The sequence below is a fragment of the Acanthisitta chloris genome, unplaced genomic scaffold (genome assembly GCF_000695815.1).
Source record: "Acanthisitta chloris isolate BGI_N310 unplaced genomic scaffold, ASM69581v1 scaffold12880, whole genome shotgun sequence".
NCBI classification, from domain to species: domain Eukaryota; kingdom Metazoa; phylum Chordata; class Aves; order Passeriformes; family Acanthisittidae; genus Acanthisitta; species Acanthisitta chloris.
Window position 1 is genome coordinate 15,241 of NW_008651145.1, and position 21,160 is coordinate 36,400.

At 39.0% G+C, this 21,160-nt stretch overlaps 1 protein-coding gene across 1 annotated transcript in view; it reads left to right on the plus strand.

Annotated features, from left to right (window-relative positions):
• The window catches only part of PSME4 (proteasome (prosome, macropain) activator subunit 4), a gene marked incomplete at its 3' end in the record, with an annotated part of 30,758 nt that extends 9,717 nt beyond the window's left edge, over nt 1–21,041 (plus strand). The window contains 33 exon segments of the mRNA XM_009071964.1: nt 390–482; nt 1,410–1,675; nt 3,167–3,353; nt 4,017–4,106; nt 5,291–5,355; nt 5,452–5,602; nt 6,753–6,851; nt 7,231–7,300; nt 7,666–7,733; nt 8,328–8,543; nt 9,625–9,782; nt 10,454–10,549; nt 11,328–11,383; nt 11,923–11,979; nt 12,161–12,216; nt 12,299–12,397; nt 12,489–12,551; nt 12,710–12,805; nt 13,158–13,289; nt 13,821–14,030; nt 14,377–14,513; nt 14,768–14,821; nt 15,378–15,507; nt 16,131–16,212; nt 16,535–16,688; nt 16,819–16,888; nt 17,390–17,515; nt 17,843–17,995; nt 18,216–18,320; nt 18,803–18,894; nt 19,285–19,416; nt 20,495–20,703; nt 20,956–21,041. Coding sequence (XP_009070212.1) covers nt 390–482; nt 1,410–1,675; nt 3,167–3,353; nt 4,017–4,106; nt 5,291–5,355; nt 5,452–5,602; nt 6,753–6,851; nt 7,231–7,300; nt 7,666–7,733; nt 8,328–8,543; nt 9,625–9,782; nt 10,454–10,549; nt 11,328–11,383; nt 11,923–11,979; nt 12,161–12,216; nt 12,299–12,397; nt 12,489–12,551; nt 12,710–12,805; nt 13,158–13,289; nt 13,821–14,030; nt 14,377–14,513; nt 14,768–14,821; nt 15,378–15,507; nt 16,131–16,212; nt 16,535–16,688; nt 16,819–16,888; nt 17,390–17,515; nt 17,843–17,995; nt 18,216–18,320; nt 18,803–18,894; nt 19,285–19,416; nt 20,495–20,703; nt 20,956–21,041 — 3,858 coding nt within the window.
• Nucleotides 21,042–21,160: the final 119 nt, after the last annotated feature.

Below are 21,160 nucleotides of genomic sequence, written 5' to 3' on the forward strand. Positions count from 1 at the left end.
ACTCTTCTAGACCTCAGCAGATGGGATGGAGGTAACTTGCTGCTAAGTACTGAGCTGAGGGTGGGATGTAATTTGCTGCTTTGAGGTCTTGCATGAGGAGAGTGCTCACTTGTATCTCCTGTTACCTGTTCATTTGAACTTGTTCTGTATAATAAAATTATGTGATTTTTTTTTTTTTTTTTTTGACAGGGTGGACCAAGTAAACTAGTGCACTCAGCAGATGGGATGGAGGTAACTTGCTGCTAAGTACTGAGCTGAGGGTGGGATGTAATTTGCTGCTTTGAGGTCTTGCATGAGGAGAGTGCTCACTTGTATCTCCTGTTACCTGTTCATTTGAACTTGTTCTGTATAATAAAATTATGTGATTTTTTTTTTTTTTTTTTTGACAGGGTGGACCAAGTAAACTAGTGCAGAAGCACTTGTCTGGCTTGTTCAACAGCATTGCCTCTTTTTACCATCCTTCAAACAACGGGCGCTGGCTGGTGAGTGTTCTCCATGGCAAGGCAACAACTTGGGCTGTAATTCAGCACATCAACCTGTTGATCCATGTCCTGTGTGCTTCAACAGCCCTGTTGTCTGATGTGTGATGCTTGGAGATTTGAATTTTCAACATCTCTTATTGCACTGTCATTCAAACTATACTCATGTCAGCATTACAGCTAATGGGACTATTCTTCAAACATCTAACCCAAGTGCAGGTCAGAAGTCCAAACCAAGATATTTAACTCATATATAGCCAGGAAAAAGAAGTCTGTACTTGAAAGGAGGGTGATACACAGCACCAGTATTACTTGTGTGGTGTCGCTTTTGTGATACTAACCTATTGTCTCCCAAGTTACTAGAATTTAGGCTGAGGCTTGGAGCAACCTGATCTAGGAGAGGTGTCTCTGCCCATGGCAGGAAGTTGGAACTGGATGATTTTTAAGATCCCTCCCAACCCAAACAATCCTATGACTCTCATAAACAATGCAAAAATTATTTTTAATGCATGTCTAGTTTGAAGCATAGCTTTTTCATGGTGTAACTAGTGGAATCTTCTGCTAGAGAATGTAAGAATCTCCCTGTGTTAGCTGGTAGAAAGGATGAAAACAGCAAGGCTGGTCACAGCAGTGTCAGAGGGGCTGAATTGTTCTGGAATAGGGTATTTGCTTTCACCTTAATGTGCAGAGAATGCTCTCAAATATGTCCTAACTGCTGTAAGTAATCTTGATTCTTTACTATGTCTTTTTTACTGATATTTTGGGAAATGAATATTTTGGGACAAATTGCTGACTTATTTTAGAGCTCTTCTGAGTTTTCCTTTATTGTGGTTGTGTAATTCCAATATATTTTCTTATTAGTGTCTGTGGTACACTGAGAGGTCAGATTGCTACCAAGTAACTGAACATGACATCTTGTGTGCTCCACAGAACAAACTGATGAAGCTGCTGCAGAGGTTACCTAGTAGTGTTGTCCGAAGGCTGCACCGAGAGCGCTACAAGAAAGTGACCTGGTTAACTCCTGTGCCTGAGAGTCACAAACTTACTGATCAGGATGTGACAGACTTTGTACAGTGCATCATCCAACCTGTTCTTCTGGCTATGTTCAGTAAAACTGGAAGCCTGGAGGCTGCTCAAGCCCTGCAGAACCTTGCACTGATGCGTCCTGAGTTAGTGATTCCACCTGTACTCGAGAAGTAAGTTTTGCAGGGACATTGCAACTTCCATGTTCCCTTCCCAGTAAATAAATAGAAACTGCTTTTCCTGTTCATTTATTGTTTAATTGATAAACATGATTGTTGTAATGATAAGCAATTTCCTTGCTGTGAGAGGAGCTGCTGATGCACTGAGCAATCACCTGAGTCAAGACAGTGAGAGAGGACTATTTTTTATTTTCATTAATTAGATTTGTGTTTTGGTTTTTAAACACCTGCAAATAGAATAGTTCTGGGAGCTGTTGTGATTTAGGGCAGTCAGTTCTCAGGTGGTTTCTGCTGGCATTTCTGTTAGTATTTTGTGTCAGCTGAAAAAGCAACTTTGCAACCTTTATTCATAAGCCACCTGGTATGTTCTCCCTGGTTTTCAGTTGGGCCAGATACATGTGGTGGTTGTGTAGCAATAAGCATGTATTTTATATGTCTGGTTTGTTCAGAATGCATTGCACTTAGAGATTGTTTAAAATCACTGCCATGGCAAGTCTTCATAAGCCAATCACCAGACTATGTGCTTGTGTGAAATACGTAGTTTGTTTCTAATGCCTTGGTGCCTGAAATTTCCAAAGTAAAATGTGACTCCTTCCTGTCCCAGGGAAAAGTTTTCCTCCTATCCCCTATCCACATTCTCTATGCAGCTTTTTGTACTTTAACAACACATGAAAAGAGCAGAGAAAGGAGTTTGTGTGCAAGAGCCCTTCCTGTGCTCCGCAGCTCACTGACTCACCTGTAAAACCTTGGTCAGTCTGCTCTTACGGGAAAACATTCTGAGGAAAGCAGTGCTGGGGATGACTGCTTTCTCTGTTTTGAGAGCAGACTCCATGTCTGCTCTGTAGTTTAGACTATCCCTGGTATGTTTGCCTTGGCTGCAGTTCCAAATTCATTTGGGTGAGTTGTGCTTTGGATGACGTAGGGCAGGGATAGCACTGTGACTCCTGTCCTGAACCATAGCTGCTTGGTAACAGTAGGAAGTGTGATGCAGTTGGTTAAAAAAGCATAAAAATCATAGTATCTTCACAGGTTTTGATAAAGAAGGTCTGGACTTTAATGTAACTTGAAGTAGTAGATCTCCTCACATGAAATAATAGGTCCCTTCTTTATTTAGAGTTAGTCAGGGCAAGTTTTGGTGCTTGCCACAGAAACATGAAGTCCTCAGCTTAAAGTTCAAACAGGAAGACCATCATAGCTTTGAACATAGGAGCACATCTAGTTATTACCTCCTGTGCTGCAGCTGCTAACAAATCATTTAGTCCTGAATGGGTGGTGGATAGCACTGATCAAATGCAAGGAGCATTTTCTACAGAACTATTCTAAGTCAATTGGAAAATGATGAGAAAAACACTTTGAAACTATTGATCAGCTTGAATTTTCATTGCAGGATTTTTTTGCCCTTTCTGCAGAAAATAAGATGTGCAATCCATGTCTAGACTTCAGAAATACTCTTGTTCCTAATCTGATTACTCTTAAATTTCATAGAACATATCCTGCACTTGAGACACTGACAGAACCTCATCAGCTCACAGCTACCTTGAGCTGTGTCATTGGAGTAGCTCGTAGCCTGGTGTCTGGGGGGAAGTGGTTTCCTGAAGGTCCAACTCATATGCTACCTCTGCTGATGAGAGCCTTGCCTGGTGTGGATCCCAATGACTTCAGCAAGTGTATGGTGAGTGTAAAATCTTACCTTTGTTTAGAAGATCATTACCCAACTAGTTCACTCTAGAAGCTTGCTTTATATATACATGAAAGCTGCTAACTCATGTGTCCAGAAGTTCTTAGCCTGTTTTTTCCTGCACAATTTTATTTATAAAAAGTTAGTATTACAAACCCCTAACTTAGGATAATGCTTGAACAATGCAAAGTTAAGCTTTAACAACAGGCTGTGATCAGCATTTTAGTGACTTCTTGGGCAGCTCTGGAAACCATAGATGAAAACCAAGCTTAAATAGGTGCTCCAGAGCTCCTAGTCTAAGACCAAAAGGAAGACCTTTATCACTAGGTTTTCATTAAATTAGGTTCTAAAAGGAGTTCTTCAGGAATTTGTATTAATTGAACTGAAAAAATGTAAACAATACAGTGTTTTTGTAACTTAAATTGCAGTACAAAATAATGGTTACTTAGAAAATTGAGGATTTTGGTACAGTGCTGACTAGTAAGCTTTGTATATGAAATCTGAAATAACTATTGAACTTTAGGAGTGGAAGAATGGGGCTCTGGAATTTTTTGTGGTATAGTGATTTGCTTTAGCTCCCATAGCTTAATTGCAAAAGCTTTTTAATGTGTAGAATACAGTAACACTTATTAAAGAGCTGTTTGCAACTCTCAACAGATTACATTCCAGTTCATTGCAACATTTTCTACTTTGGTGCCTTTAGTAGATTGTTCATCTGTATTGCAAGAAAGAGATGATCTTTCAGAGGTAAGAGTGCTCTCAAGCTATACAAAGCTATAACCTAGCTGTCAGTTTAATTTCTAGCAGAATAGCAGCAGGTTTGCTACTGTTATATATGTAAAATTAGGCAAACTAAAATGCAACAAAACCCCCAAGATGTGAATCATGTCGGTGGCTGGTCAGTGTGGTAGAGCTGATACCAGTGTGCAAACTGGCTTTGGATTCTTAGTGATGCTTCTTAGTCATAGCTTGTAGTAGAGATAGTGTTAAATTCAAGCAGGTTAATGTTTTTATGTCAAAACTCAGTTGCTCAAGACCCTCTGTGGTGTCTCTGAGCTTTCCCTGCTTTGAGAAGGAGATTGGACTACACTGTCTCCATCTAAATTTTTCTGAGTCTGTTAAAATAGCAGCTTTAGTGCCATTAATTTTTTGAAAGTTCTTGTCACCATGAAGGTAACAAAAGAACACACACCCCCAACTTTGTAGTTAATTTTCAAAAAATTACAGCACTATTTAACATTTCAGGGCTGTTTTCCTCCTAAATGAACAGGTATTCCGCTTTCAAAGTGTTCCTGCAGTCATGCTCCTCTTTCCTGGTTAAGATTTTGTTGCTTTCTTGTCAGATGCTTGTTAAACCCTTCCAATCAAGAGATAGCATCATTAAACAGTGAGGCTCATGCCCCTCTGCTGTGCTTTGTCTTTAGGTGCCACTTTGTTATTGAACACGGTCACCCACATGTATGTTGCCTGAAGACTCTTCTTGTAGCTCAGAGAACAGTTGGGAGCTTCAGGTTGTACAGGTTAGAAGGTGAATTGCAAATGAAGAGGAGTTTGTACACTGGGTGTTTAGTGTGCATATATGTCAGCAGAGCCAAGTCTGTCACTGCCACTGGCAGTTGCTGACCTCCGGCTGCAAAGCAGGATCAGTAGTAAAGCCAAAGGTTGTATCCATGGAGGCAGACCTGATTTCACCCAGAGAGGTCGTTTGGCTACACGTTCAGGCCAGAAAATTGGACAGGACAGTGTATAGAACATGGAGTAATTGTTTCATGAAGTTGACTTGAGACTATTCAACAGGAAATGTGCTGTGATCTGTTCTCATTTAAACATTGCAAGTGTTGTTGAAGTAGTTAATAGAGGAAAAAACTTTATATCAGGTTTTCTTGAGAAAAGCCAACCTTGTCTGTTTCTTCTTTGTTGGAAAACTGTAGGTGGAAAGAGAGCTGTGCTCTGCAACCGCTGAATTTGAGGATTTTGTGCTGCAGTTTATGGACAGGTAAGTAAACTGTGGATAGGTGAAAGCTTGACATGAAGAGCTCTGTAAAACTCTGAAGTTTCACTTACTAACTTCATACTTACTACATTTGTGTAGATGTTTTGGACTTATAGAGAGCAGCACACTAGAACAAACCAGAGAGGAGACTGAAACTGAGAAAATGACTCATCTGGAGAGTCTAGTGGAATTAGGTCTCTCTTCTACTTTCAGTACAATCCTTACTCAGTGTTCAAAGGACATCTTTAAGGTATGTAGAAAATGAGATTTGCATCTGATTTAAGCAGCTTAATTTGCTGTTCTGAGTTACTAATACCTTCAGATTCTACCTTCCTTTGTTGTCCTGTTGTGAACTTTCACATTTAACCAAGGAAATTGCTTAGGGGGAGCTTAACTTGATGTCAGTTTGTGATTTTACATATATCAATACAGAGCTCTTGGGTTCTTTGTGCTCTCTCGAAAACTGACGGTAAACCTGAGGAGGAATCATTCCAACAGCTTATTTTATCCCTGGAGTGTTTTAGTTTGTGACTTTTCATATCTTTGTGGTACTGCTGACCAACCCAATCCCCTGCTTTCCTTTTCTCCTTTTCCCTACCACTTCTCCAGCTGGACAAAAGAAGCTGCTCAAGGAGCTGTGTGTCTAATGGGATCAGAAAACTGATCTGGATTAAAACAGTTCTCAGGGAGGGGGTGGAGAATCTGTATTGCTCCATGGACAGATTAATTTCCTGTAGGCTTGGTTAACACATTCCAATTTGTTTATGTCCCATTATGGATGTATTTGGAGATGCCAAGTTTGGTACATTTTGATCCACTGCATTGGGCACTTTGGTAGAGTTTTGTCTGGAATTTGTTGATTAATGTCTGAAGTTAATTCTTGGTTGTCATTAAGTATTTAGTTTGTATTTTTCCTGATTGTTCGTTATTAGTTACCAAGTGATCTGCACTGTATAGATCAGCTTGCCTTGTGAGGTGTTTGATGGAAATAAGCTGCTTTAAAACATGCTGGTTACTTAAATGGTTGCTGCTTAATTCCTTATGTATTTGTTACTCAGGGATGTCTTGGCTTTCCTTCACTGTGATGTGTGGAATAACAGTTTTCCCTTGAGCAGGCTGTGACTTATTCAAGGAAAAATGGTTTTCTGTGCAGTTTCACAGAACACCCCAAACTTAGATTAGTCAACCACATTTCTCCACCTCCTCTCTCCCCAAAGGGAACATTTTAGGCATTTTACAGAACTTACCTCTCTCTTCTGATATATTTTTTTTATGCAAATCATGGTTGCAACCTTCTGTTTTAAACAGAACACAAGATTGTTATGTACACATGCTGCATTTAGGATATCTAGTTTTCTTGATTAAAAGATTACCCTCCATGTCTTTGTACTCATTTTTAGGTTGCCTTGGAGAAGGTTTTTAACTTTGCAGTCTCAAATATATTTGAGACGAGAGTTGCTGGTCGGATGGTTGCTGACATGTGCCGAGCTGCAGTGAAGGTTAGAGAAAATGCCCTAACTTCACCTCATCTTTAGTTTAAAACAGAAAAAAAAGCCAATGCTGCTACTTTTTCCTAATCAAGATCTTTATTTTTTTGCTGTAAATACGGATGGTTCTGAATATTACGTCTTCTAAAATTGACTGATTTCATATAGCAATATTCCAAGAGGGTAGATCATCAAGTATTTATGTTTAAATTTAGGCTTTATTGAATGTTTGAGAATCATGAAGTCAGGCTGACTCTGGATTGAATTGCAGTTGAGATACAATATAGTCTCCTCTGTTTCTCAGTGAGGTTGTTAGGTGTTTATCCATGTGCATACTGAGTTCTCTAAGGCATCATTTTCTAACATGGACTATTTATGTTGCTGTTTCCAGTGCCGTCCTGAGGAGTCTTTGAAGCTGTTTGTACCACATTGCTGCAACGTTATAACTCACCTCACAGTTAGTAAGTTTATAATATAACATATCTAGTGTTACTTGCTTTGTTTAGGGTTGATTTTGGTTAAATGTGAAAACAATTTGTAAAACCTCCATGTGTCTTCCACAACTTCATTTCAAGGCAGAAATCTGTCAAGCTGCAGGATCAAGATTCCCTAAAAATGCGGTAGTTAAAAAAGTCTCCAGACATTCCTCAATGTTCTGGTGTTAAATTGGCTGAAGTGGCTTCCAGTTAGACATGGGAGTTGGAAAGTTGCAGCAGGAGGGTTGGGAGTCAACTTTTGGGGTGGAAGCATCTGGTTTCTGATGGAGCTTGTTTGGAAAACTTGGCTGCAGTGTGGTTACTGCAGTGCTTATCCCTTGTTCCTCTAGATGATGATGTGTTACGTGATGAAGAACTTGATAAGGAGCTGCTTTGGAATCTTCAACTGTTGTCAGAGGTATTGCAAAGAATGGGCTTGTATGTCACTGAGTCTTGTTTAATGCCCCTGAAAGAAGAAGGAGATAAACTTCTGTTCTTAAACCTCATTAAATGTTGTAGGAATGACACTGCATAGCTTCTGTTTCCTACCTCACTTGGAATGGGACATGAGTGTTGAAGCTCTTTGTAGAAAATACTTGTTTGAAGAAAATAAACATTTAGTGTGCATGTGGAATGAAATGAAAGCATTTAATACAATTATTGAGGGAGGAAGAAAGAAGAGGGATCGGTGCAGGGGAAAACATAAGGTGCTTTGGGTAAAGAGAAGTATTTTAAATTAATCAGAAATGTGTAGGAGTATTGCTGGGAGATTTTGAACAGGGTTGAGGAGATGGATATCAGAGGAGTTCCATATTCCTTAACTTTTCCAACAGCTGTGGCAGTAGCAGTTTGTGTGCAAGTTCAGCCTTGAAGTTGAATTCAGTGTGACACAGAGAATGGTGCAGGCTTGGCTGAGCACCGAGATCTCTCCATAATCCTCTGCAACAAAACTGATGGTGTGAAATGTTTCTCAACCAAACTGATGATGCGAAATGTATCTCTCTCCCCTTAGATCACTCGAGTGGATGGAAAGCAGCTGCTAGTGTACAGGGAGCAGTTTGGGAAGATACTGCAGCGAACCCTCCATCTAACCTGTAAGCAGGGTTACATTCTGTCTTGTAACCTACTGCACCACCTTCTTCGTTCTGCTACACTTATCTACCCCACAGAGTACTGCAGTGTGCCAGGTGGCTTTGACAAGCCTCTTTCTGAATACTTTCCTATCAAGGCAAGGATTTTCATTTACTTAGGATTAGAGGATTTGACTTTTTTTTTTTAATTAAAACAGTCATACACTATATTAGTTGGGTTTGTTTGGATTTCTGAACCGAGGTAGCAGCAATGGAAAGTGTAATTGAAAGATGTTTTGGGCTTTGAACCATAGAGCAAATGACAAGTTAATTAAACTTATATTGATGACAAAAAATGAGTACTGACTGTTGGAGTGGGTTTATAGCATGAGTTATTAGTGGTTTGATGTGTGTTTACCATGATTGCATGACTACAATAAGGTATTATGGAACAAGGAGATGTGTTTTACAGGTCAGCAGAGTAACAAGTGAACAACGTTCCAACCTTGAGAGAAAACGAAAGCAGAAGTAGCAATATTAAAAATAAATAAAACTGTCAGAAGCCATGTACTTGTCTGCTAAGACTTTGACATCAATTTATCAGTATTCTAGATGAACAGTGCAGCAGTTTCCAGCTGGTCTGTTTGAATATGCAACTGGATTTTGCTGGAAATTGTTCTTTTACATAATTTCCCCATCACAGATCATCCTGTACTTGTTATGGAAATTAGTACCGTTTTATATCTGATACATATATCCAGTTGGATCGGTTAATCATTTCAAACCAAACAAAAACATCTTAATGCCCCAACACCAAAGCAAACAAACAAAAAAAGAAATCCACATTTTTAAACAAATTCCTCCTCTGATACTGAAAACATTCGGAATTACTTCTCTGTTCTCTGTAGGAGTGTCAAGTCTGAGTTGCACTTAATGTGCCTTAGTTGGTATCCAGTCAAAGGCATAATCAAGTTATATTTCCATTAGACCAGTGCAGTCCTTTTCATTTTAGTGCTTTCAGATATGTTATTTTCCAGGTATGTGCAGACATTGTACTAGGTTTGGGATTTCTGTTTGCCTTTATGGTGTTCTTATTTTTCCTGGAATGATCAGGATAACGGCTCTACAGCAGTAACTAGTTCACATGTTTGTGGGTTTTTTTAGCAATATTAAATGTTAATTTTTAAAACCACTTTGTTTAATAGCTTGATTAATGATAAATGTCTTTATTTGCTGTAGGACTGGGGTAAACCAGGGGACCTGTGGAACTTGGACATCCAGTGGCATGTTCCTTCAGCCGAGGAAATAAACTTTGCTTTTTATTTGCTGGATACTTTCCTTCAGCCTGAGCTCAGCAAACTGGAGCACTATGCACTTGGAGAACTAGAGATGTCCAGGTAAGATGGAAAAAGGTGCATTGATGCACTCACAATAGTTATTGCTAATCATATTGGCACTACCAAAATTAAGAAGGAAAATACTGTCAGGTTCTTCTGTCTGACCAAGTCACTGAAAATAGAAGCTCCTTCTTTAGCTAAGATAACTTGAAAAGGAAGTCCTTAATTCTCTAAAGTGACACAGAAAAAAAGTTGTTCACATTGTTGCATTATAATTTTTGGACTGCAAAATATTCCTTCATAAACTATTCCATCATGTAGTATTCCCTCATGCTCCCCATGGTGGGAAGGAATTTTCTCGGCCTTAGGGTGAGGAGTTATTTCATAGGCTTTATCTGAGATTTAGATAAAAATTTTCAAACAATTTTTCAGGGTTAAAGCTGTTTCTTTTTATGATAGTTTATCTCCTTATACTGAAGTTATCTGCACAGTTTGGGAATATAAACTCTCTCAAGTTTTCCAGAAAATGAAGTTAAATGTTGAGGTTCTCTAAGCAGATTAGGTTGGACCAAAAAAGCACAGTTTGATTTCTGTAGAGCTCCCTCCTGGGTTTATAATTGATGAAACTAAAGAAAAAGCTTTCATAAAACTTGCCAAAAAAAGATATGGTTTATCGTTTGTGTTTTGAAGCATTTACCAGATAAGTAACCAGGTTTTCTTCTTTGTTTAAGAGATGATGTGCAGCAGTGTCTTGCTATTGTGCATAACTGCCTGATTGGTTCTGGGAACATTCTGCCTCCTCTGAAAGGAGAAAGAGTGGCTCATCTGTAAGTGAAATTTACTTCTATATCCCAAACATTCTTGATTATATCACTTCATACTGGTTTTTAGTGCTTACTTACTGCTTTAGTCAAACAACTGCTGCTAGAGGCTACTTGTAATGAGCTCTCATGGTAATAGCAAGATACAGCAATTTGAAATTGTGACTTACAAACACATTTGTGTGCTTAAAGCATCAAAGATTGTTCAGGGCTTTCTTCGTGCAAGACTGAAAATGTTCGTCCTTCAAAGCAGAAGGATTTTTTTTGTTGGGTGCCTTGAACTTCAAAATCCAAGGCTGTCTTGGCTCAAGAAGCCTTTAACAGCACCAAAGCCTCCACTTGTTGCAGCTGGAGTAATCTATTAGTAGATTAATCTGTTCATCAAGGAGGAAATACAAATCAAGAATTTGTACCCATATCTAGGCTGAGGGTCAGTAACTGAAACTTCATTTGGTAGAATAAAGAACTACCACATGTGAAGTGTTCTTTGTACTGGTTTGGTTTTGTTGTGGGATGTTTAGAATCATCTTTTTGTATTGTTAGGCAAGGTCTGTAAATTTTTAATATGCAGATTAAGACATCAGCCAATAATCAGCTTCTAAATTACTTTGGATGATTTGCTTCATTCTCTTAGTTTTCTGTGTGGCCTTATTAAATATAGACAACTTACATGAGAACATACTGGCATGAAATTTAACTTGTTAAAATGAATTAGTTGCCTGTGAAATGCACACACTTCATGAGTTCTGTGATGTATAGTAACACTTGGTTTGTTTCCATGTAGGGTCCCAAGTCTGGTGTCTTTGGAAGAGACAAAACTCTACACTGGGGTTGAATATGGTAAGTGCATCCTGGTTCTGTTCAGGCAGGTTCTGAGTGGTGGGGTTTTTTTCTCTTTGCTTCTTCCTATTCTTTTTCTTTTTTTTTTTTCTTTTTTTTTTTGTAAAAACAGTGGGCTCTTTTTGAGACCGTAATTTTGATTCCTCTCTTTGTATTAAATGGGCTTTTTTTGGCCAACACCAAAGTTGTGTACACGTGTGTATATCATCATATCCAGCAATGATACACAAGTTACAGACCTGCTGCAGGAATATGCCCAAGGTTGGGAGCTTAATGTGTCCCTTAATTTCCATATGGTAAATAATCTGTCTCAGTCTGTGGTTAGAAATTGAACATACTGTGAAGGCAGATAAAGAAGGTTATGTACCTATAAAAACCAACTTGACTTGAACCACTGAGTGATGTCTTCATATATAACAAGACGGTTGTTTTTATCATAGTCCTTGCTGCCAGTTCTGAGTAGCCTGCTCTGGCTTTCCACTCTAAATTGCTTTTTATGCCATTGTATAATAAAGGGAGAATGTTTCATTTTCTTCCAGATTTTTCAAGAGAGAATTATAGAGAAACAATTGCAAGGGTTACGAGGAAATTGCTATGTAAGTTCAGCCACTCCTGTAGCTAAAAAGTACCATGTCATGCTTTAAATGTGATACAAAGATGAGAAGTGTGTTTTATTTACTTCTAGTTCTTAGATTTAAGCTTTGCAGAAATAAAACTTTCGTTAATTTTAAGCGTGTTTTCCTGTCTGATGATAACTTCTATTTCTACCAATTACAGGTTACATTCTTGATAATTCAGAAGATGACACCAAGTCTTTATTTCTAATAATAAAGGTAAACTTCTAATTTGCAATAATTAAGGCAAGATGACTAGTTCTGCAAAATAATCACTCTGGTCCTCTTTTTCCTTCCACAGATTATCAGTGATGTTTTGCAGTTTCAAGGTTCTCACAAGCATGAGTTTGACTCACGCTGGAAAAGCTTTAATTTAGTGAAAAAGTCAATGGAGAACAGGGTCAGTGAATTTGCTTTGTAAAGTTTGGGCGAGGGATGGAAACGGTTCCTAAATAGTGAAATCTAAACCCAGTGATGTATTTTTTTCACAGCTTCAAGGAAAGAAACAGCATATCAGAGCCTTGCTGATCGACAGGGTCATGTTGCAGCATGAGGTAATACTTCCCCTTCAATCCTCACTAACTACTTAGCTTTAACAACTGATTTGCATAGTTTGCTAAATGCCAGCATAACAATAATCCTGCACTACTGTTTTTCTATGTGTGAAATGTAGAAACAATCTGTTCTGTATTTGTATTCTGTATTAATTTAGCTGAGAACACTAACCATGGAAGGCTGTGAATATAAAACTTCCCACCAGGAGCTGATCAGAGATCTTTTGTGCTTGTCCACGAGTTCATATGGTCAGGTAAGGAACAACCCCTTTTAAACTGAAATATGTGGAGTGTTTTGTTCATCTCCTCAAGAGGTGGTGTTCTACATCTTTTATTCTAGCTGTTCGCTTTTCAAGTGATCTTGGGAAAAAATACTGTTTCTGGCAGCATAAAGAATTTCCTTTAACTTTGTCACTGTTCTCAAATAAATGCCAGATACAAGAAGTAGCTTTTTATAAACAGCTGTGAGCAAAGACGAGGTGCTTGCAACCTTCTACAAATCATTTTGTTCCTGTGCACAAGTAGTTGAAATGGATGAGGATGTTGGTTCTGTGTGGTTGATGTCTTGTTTCACAAGATTTTCTAGCAATGTGTCTCTTCCTACAGGTCAGAAGCAAAGCCCAGCAAGCATTCTTCACAGCTCTGGGAACATACAACTTCTGTTGCAGAGATATCATCCCCTTAGTGTTGGAGTTCTTGCGTCCTGACCGGCAAGATGTCACTCAGAAGCAATTTAAAGTACTGTCTCACCTCTTTTTGTGTCTGTCTTTGAAAGTGTTTTTCTAGGAGTATTTTTCATGGTGAGAGTGGGATTTGCTTGTTTATCAGTGTGATACTTCATGGCATATAGCTTATGCATGACTAGTGTGAGGGATTTTTTGTATTAGTTCTGTTGTCAAGAGAAATTCTGTGTTTATATATATTCCTTATCTCACTGTGTGATCATGTATTACCAAAGTGTGTGTTAACACCTATTTTTAAATCACAAAATGGAAATGGAGAAGCTACAGTCAAGGTGGTAAAACTTGTGAATCATGTCTATAAATCAGAAATCAGTCAGCCATTCTGTGGATAAATTAATTGGCAGGGCTTCCACTCTCACTAAATGAAGAGGATTCTGTGAAAAGTCTTTGCTGTTTTGAATGTTTAGAGGACATTTTAGCTCTTTGGTAATGTGCAGATGAGTTCTTCTGTGTGGGTGCATGCTTATGTCAATATCACACATGAACAGTGCTCTAACCTTCTAAAACTCCACATTTTATTTCTTAGGGTGCCTTATATTGTCTTCTTGGAAATCACAGTGGAGTGTGTTTGGCAAATCTTCATGATTGGGATTGCATTGCACAGACATGGCCAGCAATCGTCTCCTCTGGGCTTAGCAAAGCCATGTCATTGGAAAAACCATCCATAGTTAGACTCTTTGATGACCTGGCAGAAAAAATCCATAGGCAATATGAAACAATTGGATTGGATTTTGCAGTAAGTGACAGATTGTTTGGTGTTGACATCTTGGACTGTGAGAATGTTTGATAAAATAAATGCTCAGGACTGGTGTATATTGTCTGAGTTAGCGTTCTGATGCCAGTCATCAACTTTTATGCTTAATGAAATCCGAAAGTTGATACTTCTATTGATTTTAAAATAGAAAAAAACCCTATGTACTTGTAGAAATAATTCTGCTGTGTGAACACTAGAAGCTGTGTTCCCTACTTCAGACTTGTTTGCATGGACAGGGACATTCTCTACTCTGCTTATTTCAAAACAGAGATATTAAAAACTTGTAAGTTGATGCTCAGTCCCAAATCTTTGCCTTCTCTGTCAATAGGTTCCAGAAAAATGCATGGAGGTAGCTGTTATGCTGCAAAAGTCAGGACATCCAAGTTCAGACTTCCCAGGTCTTGTTTCAGAGGAAATTCAGTTGGGAATTCAGCGACAGAAGGAGAAAAATGCTGAGGCTCTGCGGTGAGTTCAGCTGTCCTCAGCGCCAGCTTGCACTCCCTCATGTTTACTGCACATTAACTGGCATGTTTGAAAGTGGCTGAAGTAAAAAATCCAGAATGTCTAAGGATTGGTGGGGTGGATCTTCTCTCCTGACTTGGCAGCCTCTGTCTTCTGCACTCTTCCTCACTCCCCTCCTTTTGTTGAAGAAGTTTTCCTCTATTTTCCATTGGATCCCTCAGTACCATTAGGTTGATGATTCCTTCTTTTTCCCTCAGAAACTATGAAAATTTGGTTAACATGCTGCTGGACTGTGTGGAACAAAGAAACCTGTAAGCTTTCCTTTTTGTACATGAGGGTGGTTTTGGGGTGGATTGGAGGTGACTACATGAATAAATAGCCATGGTGTCCAGGAGTGCAGTTAGCATGGGCTTGAATTCATTTTCCCTGGGAGCCTGATTTGTTAATACAAGGCATCATCACATCTTGGAGTTAGAGCTTTTTCCTTAATTACTTTGGCCTGTTACTATGGTTTCTGGGAAAAAAAGCTCTGATTCTGTCGAATACTGACATCCAAATAGATTTTAATTGGTACCATAATACTTGTGTTTAAAACTTAGAAAAAAATATCCCTACAGGTCGTATTTTACAGTGAAATGCCAAGATGAAAAAGGCACCATTAACTGAATGTCTGAGGTTTTTGTGTGTTCCCACAACACTGGAGGGTTCCCTAAATTACAGTTAAGTTTTTTGATTATAGCAGTGGCACAGAAAATGTTAGTTTAAATGTCTTTGCATCACCTTAATACATATAATAATTTCTGAGCAAAACCAGTGCATGCAACTGTGGTATTTCCACTCCGTTTTGAATATTGGATCTTCTTTTAGGCCCTGGAAGTTTGAGCACATAAGCATTGGCTTTCTGTCTCTGCTCCTGAGGGATGACAGGATACTGCCTGTCCGTGCCATCAAATTCTTTGTGCAGTGTCTCAACCATGATGCAATTGTAGTTCGAAAGGTAAACCCAAAAGAATTATTTCTTCTTGGTTTGCAGCTATTTGACTTTTAGATCAGGTGATTGTGGGGGTTTGCTGGGATAAAGCACAAAAGCTGAAGTGTAACTCCCTCCTCCTCTTCCAACCACACACACATAGACAAAATTCCTAATCCAAGACGATGACAGTCTTGGCAGTGCTGTAGCGTGACATATGTAAAGTGTGTAAACTGTGAAAATGTGGGATGTACCCATTCCTTCTTATTTATTTCATGGTTCTTTTTCAGAATTGCCTTTGCAGATGGCTCCTTTCCCCACCTGCAGATTGTTACTTGAAGTGTTTTATTTGTTCTGCTTGTTGCCTCAGTGAGGCTCAAAACTAACAGTTACAGACTTTTTTTTCCTCCAAAAAAGAATATTAAAACAATATTAAATTAAATTAAAATGATTCGTAGGAAGCCTTTACTGGGCAATAAACTAAGGCATGTCTTGTATCCCCTGAAATGTCCAGGATCACTTCTTAATGGGCATGACCAAGCTCACCCCAGTGTTGACTGGGTTTTGAGGGATGGTGAGATGATTAGCCACATCCTTCTGGAGGAGAAGTGTATGGAATGGATCCATTAATGCCCATTTCTTCCATGTAGGTGGCCATCTCTGCTGTGGCTGGGATTCTGAAGCAGCTTAAGAGAACACACAAGAAAGTGCCCATCTGCCCTTATGAAATAAGTAGGTTTTATTTAATATAAGAAATGTCTTGCATTTATCCTAAAAATGTTCTTAAAAGCTTTTCTGGTTAAATTAAATATGGAATTACAAACTTTACATTTCTCTCTGCTGGTTCATGTCCTAAGCAAATAGGTGTATTTGCCTCTCCTTTGCCCTTCCTTTCCTTTGTTCTCTCCCTTCTCTTCCCACCCCCCTCCCCTCCGGATTTGACTGGGGGGACTGAGACAGGAAAGCTCTTTAGAGTCTTTTAGTAAGTCATGATAACATTTGCTGAGAATGTAAATGACCAAGCTTGATAGAGTATAAATTTCTCTTGGACCAGGTGGAAGCCCAAAGCCTTCCAGCATCCAGGCTGGTGACAGACCGGATAACCAGTGGCTGCACTACAACAGTCAGAGCTTACCAAAGACTAAGGAAGCTTGGGAATCCTGTTGTTTTGTGGAGAAAACACACTGGGGATATTACACTTGGCCTAAGTGAGTAACACTAAGCATTAAGATAGGGTCGGGAGAGACAGCAGAGAAAAAAAAAGCCCTGTGGGAAGTCAAATAATTAATGAGGTTTAATTTGTTTAAATTGAGCTGTATTTTTGTCTTTAATATTCAGAACTATGACCGTTTATGCTCCAGTTGAGCATCAACCAAAGCTTGGGAGAAGGAGAGGTGAGCTGACAGAGGTAAGGGTTGCAGTTTTGTGGGGTTTTGATACTACTTCTCCTTGCTTTTTTACAATACTCCCCACAGATTATTGTGGGGATCTCTCTAAACCTAAATCCCCACAAGACACTTTAAACCATATTTTTCTACTTCTGCTTGTGTCATCATGCAAGAAGAAATTATCATTTTAATGTATAGCAGCTTTTCTGTCAGAGATTGTAGAATAATTGTATTAATGAGCACTTTTGTGCCCTTTCACATCATTACCAAAGTTGAGAATGAGATAATTAACAACAGGGGGAAGGACTGATTTGTGGGGGTTGTGCTACTGAAAGTCATTAATGAAAATAATCAGGAGTCTTGAAAAACATCAATATTCACTTTAAAGTGAGGAGGAAATGGATAACCAAAGCATGATTTTTGCCAAAAAAAGGAACAAAATTTAACCTAGGGCATGGCAGAGATTGGGATATCACTGTGACCACCTCACAGCTAATTCTTTTTTCTTATTCCTGTTCCAGGCAGAACAAATTATATATGATCACTTTTCTGATCCCAAGTTTGTGGAGCAGTTAATCAAATTTTTGTCTTTAGAAGACAGAAAAGGAAAGGACAAATTCAATCCTCGCAGATTTTGCCTCTTCAAGGTAACTCCAGTTCAATAACTAAATTGCTTCCATTTTGTAGACAATTACCTGAGTGTGGAAAAACCACAAGCTGCTGTTGCAAAATGTTGATTTTTAAAGCTGCACTGAGTAATCCTATTAATTCTCTCTTCTGGTTAACCACTTAGGGAAACATATTTAGAGCAGTATAATAGTCTGTGGGACACTGGTGCATATTTTTGTTAAAAAAGGCAGGGTAATTTCACTTTCTGCGTATTCAAATCTCAAACACTTCACAGTCTTACGTTGTTCGTAGGGAGACAGTGGTGTAGATAATTCCTGAAGACACTTTTCCCTCTTGTTTTCCAGGGCCTTTTCAGAAACTTTGATGATGCCTTCTTGCCTGTTCTTCAGCCCCACTTAGAGCAACTGGTTGCAGACTCCCATGAGAGCACCCAGAGATGTGTAGCTGAAATTATAGCTGGCTTAATAAGAGGTTCTAAACACTGGACCTTTGAGAAGGTGCTGAAATAGTATTTTTGAGTCATTCTTGCAAATTAAGGAGTAATTTTGACTTACCCAATGTGAAGTTGAGGGATTTTAATGTCACTCAGATGACACATTAGAAAGGACTGGAATCACTTCCTTAACAAAACAATTATAAAAAACATTTGAAAGTATCTGGGCTGGATTTGAGATCCTTAAATAGAAAAGTCTTGTGTTTTGCCTTTTTGCTGGGCAGGTGGAAAAACTTTGGAAGCTTCTCTGTCCATTGCTTCGAACAGCTTTATCCAACATCACAGTGGAAACATATAATGACTGGGGCACATGCATAGCAACCTCCTGTGTAAGTATAAAGCTATACCCACTATGGGCTAAGATTCCTGGAGTGAACTGGTGTGTGGGAAGCAGGGTCAGTGACAGGCCACAAGTGTCTTGGCTCAATAATTCTTTCAAATCACTCAGCAAAACTGTGGTTTTCAGCCAGTGTCCTGGCAACTGATTAGCAGAATTCAGACATGGTTATTCATATATGTCAAAAATAAAGCTAAAATTCCTTTTATTCTGATTGTATTTACCAAATAATTAAGACTGTGTATAGTTTAATTTGGTTTTCCTTCTATTGATGTTCATTGTGAAAAGATATTGAGTGCTGCACTTGCTTAATCTATTATAATTATATATACAACTATATATATAATTTATAAACCCAAGGGAAGCAAAGAAAATCTCTGTCAAAACTTGCCTTGTTTATACCTTATTTTATACATTATTTACGTTGTAAAAATCCCAAATTTGCTTATGTCTCTTCTCCCCATTCCTTTTCAGGAGAGCAGAGATCCTAGGAAACTGCACTGGTTGTTTGAATTGCTGTTGGAATCTCCATTGAGTGGTGAAGGAGGATCATTTGTAGATGCCTGGTAAAGTTGATTTAACTGTTTTATTGTGGCTTAATAAAGAAGGAAGAGCATGGATAAGGTGTATTGAGAGGATGCTGTGCCATCTGGCTTGTAGGGGCAGGGAACAAAGGCACTGCTTTTGCCAGTTAGCTTTCTCCACACACTGGCAGGTTCTTCATGATGATTTTAAAATCTAATTCAATCTAAATAAAAGAATGGGAAGGTTTGGAGCTGACATTACACCAGTACTGTTGTTTCACCATGTAATTTTTACCCATCCTTGCATGCAACTCCCTCAAAGGCGCTTCGGCGCATTGACACACGTGCACATTCCCAGACAAGGCTTGGGAAGGGACTAGGGAGGGGAGGAACCATTTTGTGTGACTAAAGCTAAGCTGTTCTGATTTCCAGCCGACTTTATGTGCTGCAAGGTGGCCTTGCCCAGCAGTAATGGAGAGTGCCAGAGCTGCTGCACAGATTGCTCAAGTACCTGGAACCCAAACTCACACAGGTTTACAAGAACGTCCGAGAGAGAATAGGAAGGTCAGTGTTCTTCTCTGCTGTTCTTGTGGGGTTTTAACTCTTCATTTTATTTAGGTATTTAGATATTTTATTAGGTATTTAGATACCCAGTTGAGTATCTAAATAATTACACTGAAAAGCATTAATACTGGTAAAATACATTAGATAAATTATTAACAGACTTGTTTCAGAAACTTCAGGTGACTTCTCTATCTTTGTCTTTGTATTCATAGAAACCCAGAGTGGTTTGGGTTGGAAGGACCTTAAAGGTCATCTCATTCCACCCCCCGCCATTGGCAGCGACACCTTCCACTAGCCCCTTGCTCCAAGCCCCATCCAGCCTGACCCTGAACACTTCCAGGGATGGGCCAGCCACAGCTGCTCTGCTCTGGACAGTGCCAGTGCCTCACCAATTTAGTGTTCATGGCCCATTATGTTTGTCAGATATCTCTAAAGCTCTTAAACCTCCCCCCTCTTCTCCCCCAAAAAAGCCCACAAAACCCCCACAACACCCACCTTGCATCCAAAAACTAGTAGCACAACCCAGAATTAGTGTGTCTAAGCCTTAATAAGCCATACACACACAAGAATCCTTGTGCCAGTGCCTCACCAATTTAGTGTTCATGGCCCATTATGTTTGTCAGATATCTCTAAAGCTCTTAAACCTCCCCCCTCTTCTCCCCCAAAAAAGCCCACAAAACCCCCACAACACCCACCTTGCATCCAAAAACTAGTAGCACAACCCAGAATTAGTGTGTCTAAGCCTTAATAAGCCATACACACACAAGAATCCTTTAGAGAGTGTTCTAGTGACTTAAAAACTAGTTGCAGATCATACAAACTAGTTGCACATCAGTTTGGAGGAGTGGAGGGTTGTACCTGAGTCATTGTCTAGTCCTGCTTGATTCAAATGCCTACAAAGGGTGGTTTGAAGAACGTTTGGTTTTAAGTAACTTGGAAGTGGGGAGGAAATTTTCTGTAAATATTAAACTTCCAAGGTCACCAAATTGATCTTGGATCACTTGTAGTTCACAGATCACTGTGTTGTCCAGACAGGAGTTGTGCTAACTGCGTGTTCTTGCTTTGTTTGCTTTTCTAGTGTGTTGACCTACATATTCATGATAGATGTTTCCTTGCCAAACACTGCCGCAACGAAATCTCCTCGTGTCCATGAATTTACTACCCGCATACTTGAACATCTTAAACCCCTCATGGAAGCAGATGAAGAAATTCAGAATCATGTTATGGAAGAGAATGGAGTTGGTGAACAAGATGAGAGAACTCAGGGCATTAAACTCTTGAAAACTAGTGAGTTCATGAGGTGAAGAATGAGAGGGGTTTTAGGATACTGTCTAGTTGCAGCTGCTTAATCTATTGAACAACACCTGATCTGTTGTTTTGGGGTTGAGATTTATAAAGTCACTTTAAGGGTCAATATGACCACTCTAATGTGCGAAAATCTCAAAGGGGAGTCTTGCAATAAATTTGGTCTGTAGCTTGCTTGGGGATTATTACTATTTCTTATGTTAATTGGTGGTTGTTTCTCCTTATATAAACCAGTTCTGAAGTGGCTGATGGCAAGTGCAGGACGGTCTTTCTCTACAGCTGTCACAGAGCAACTCGAACTGTTACCTTTATTTTTCAAGGTATATTCTTGCAGTTCTCCTTTATTGCTTTATCTAGATAATACTTTTTAAATCTAACATAATGAAAGTTACTTATTGACTTGTGTGTGTGTGTATGTATATGTATATATATGTGTGTA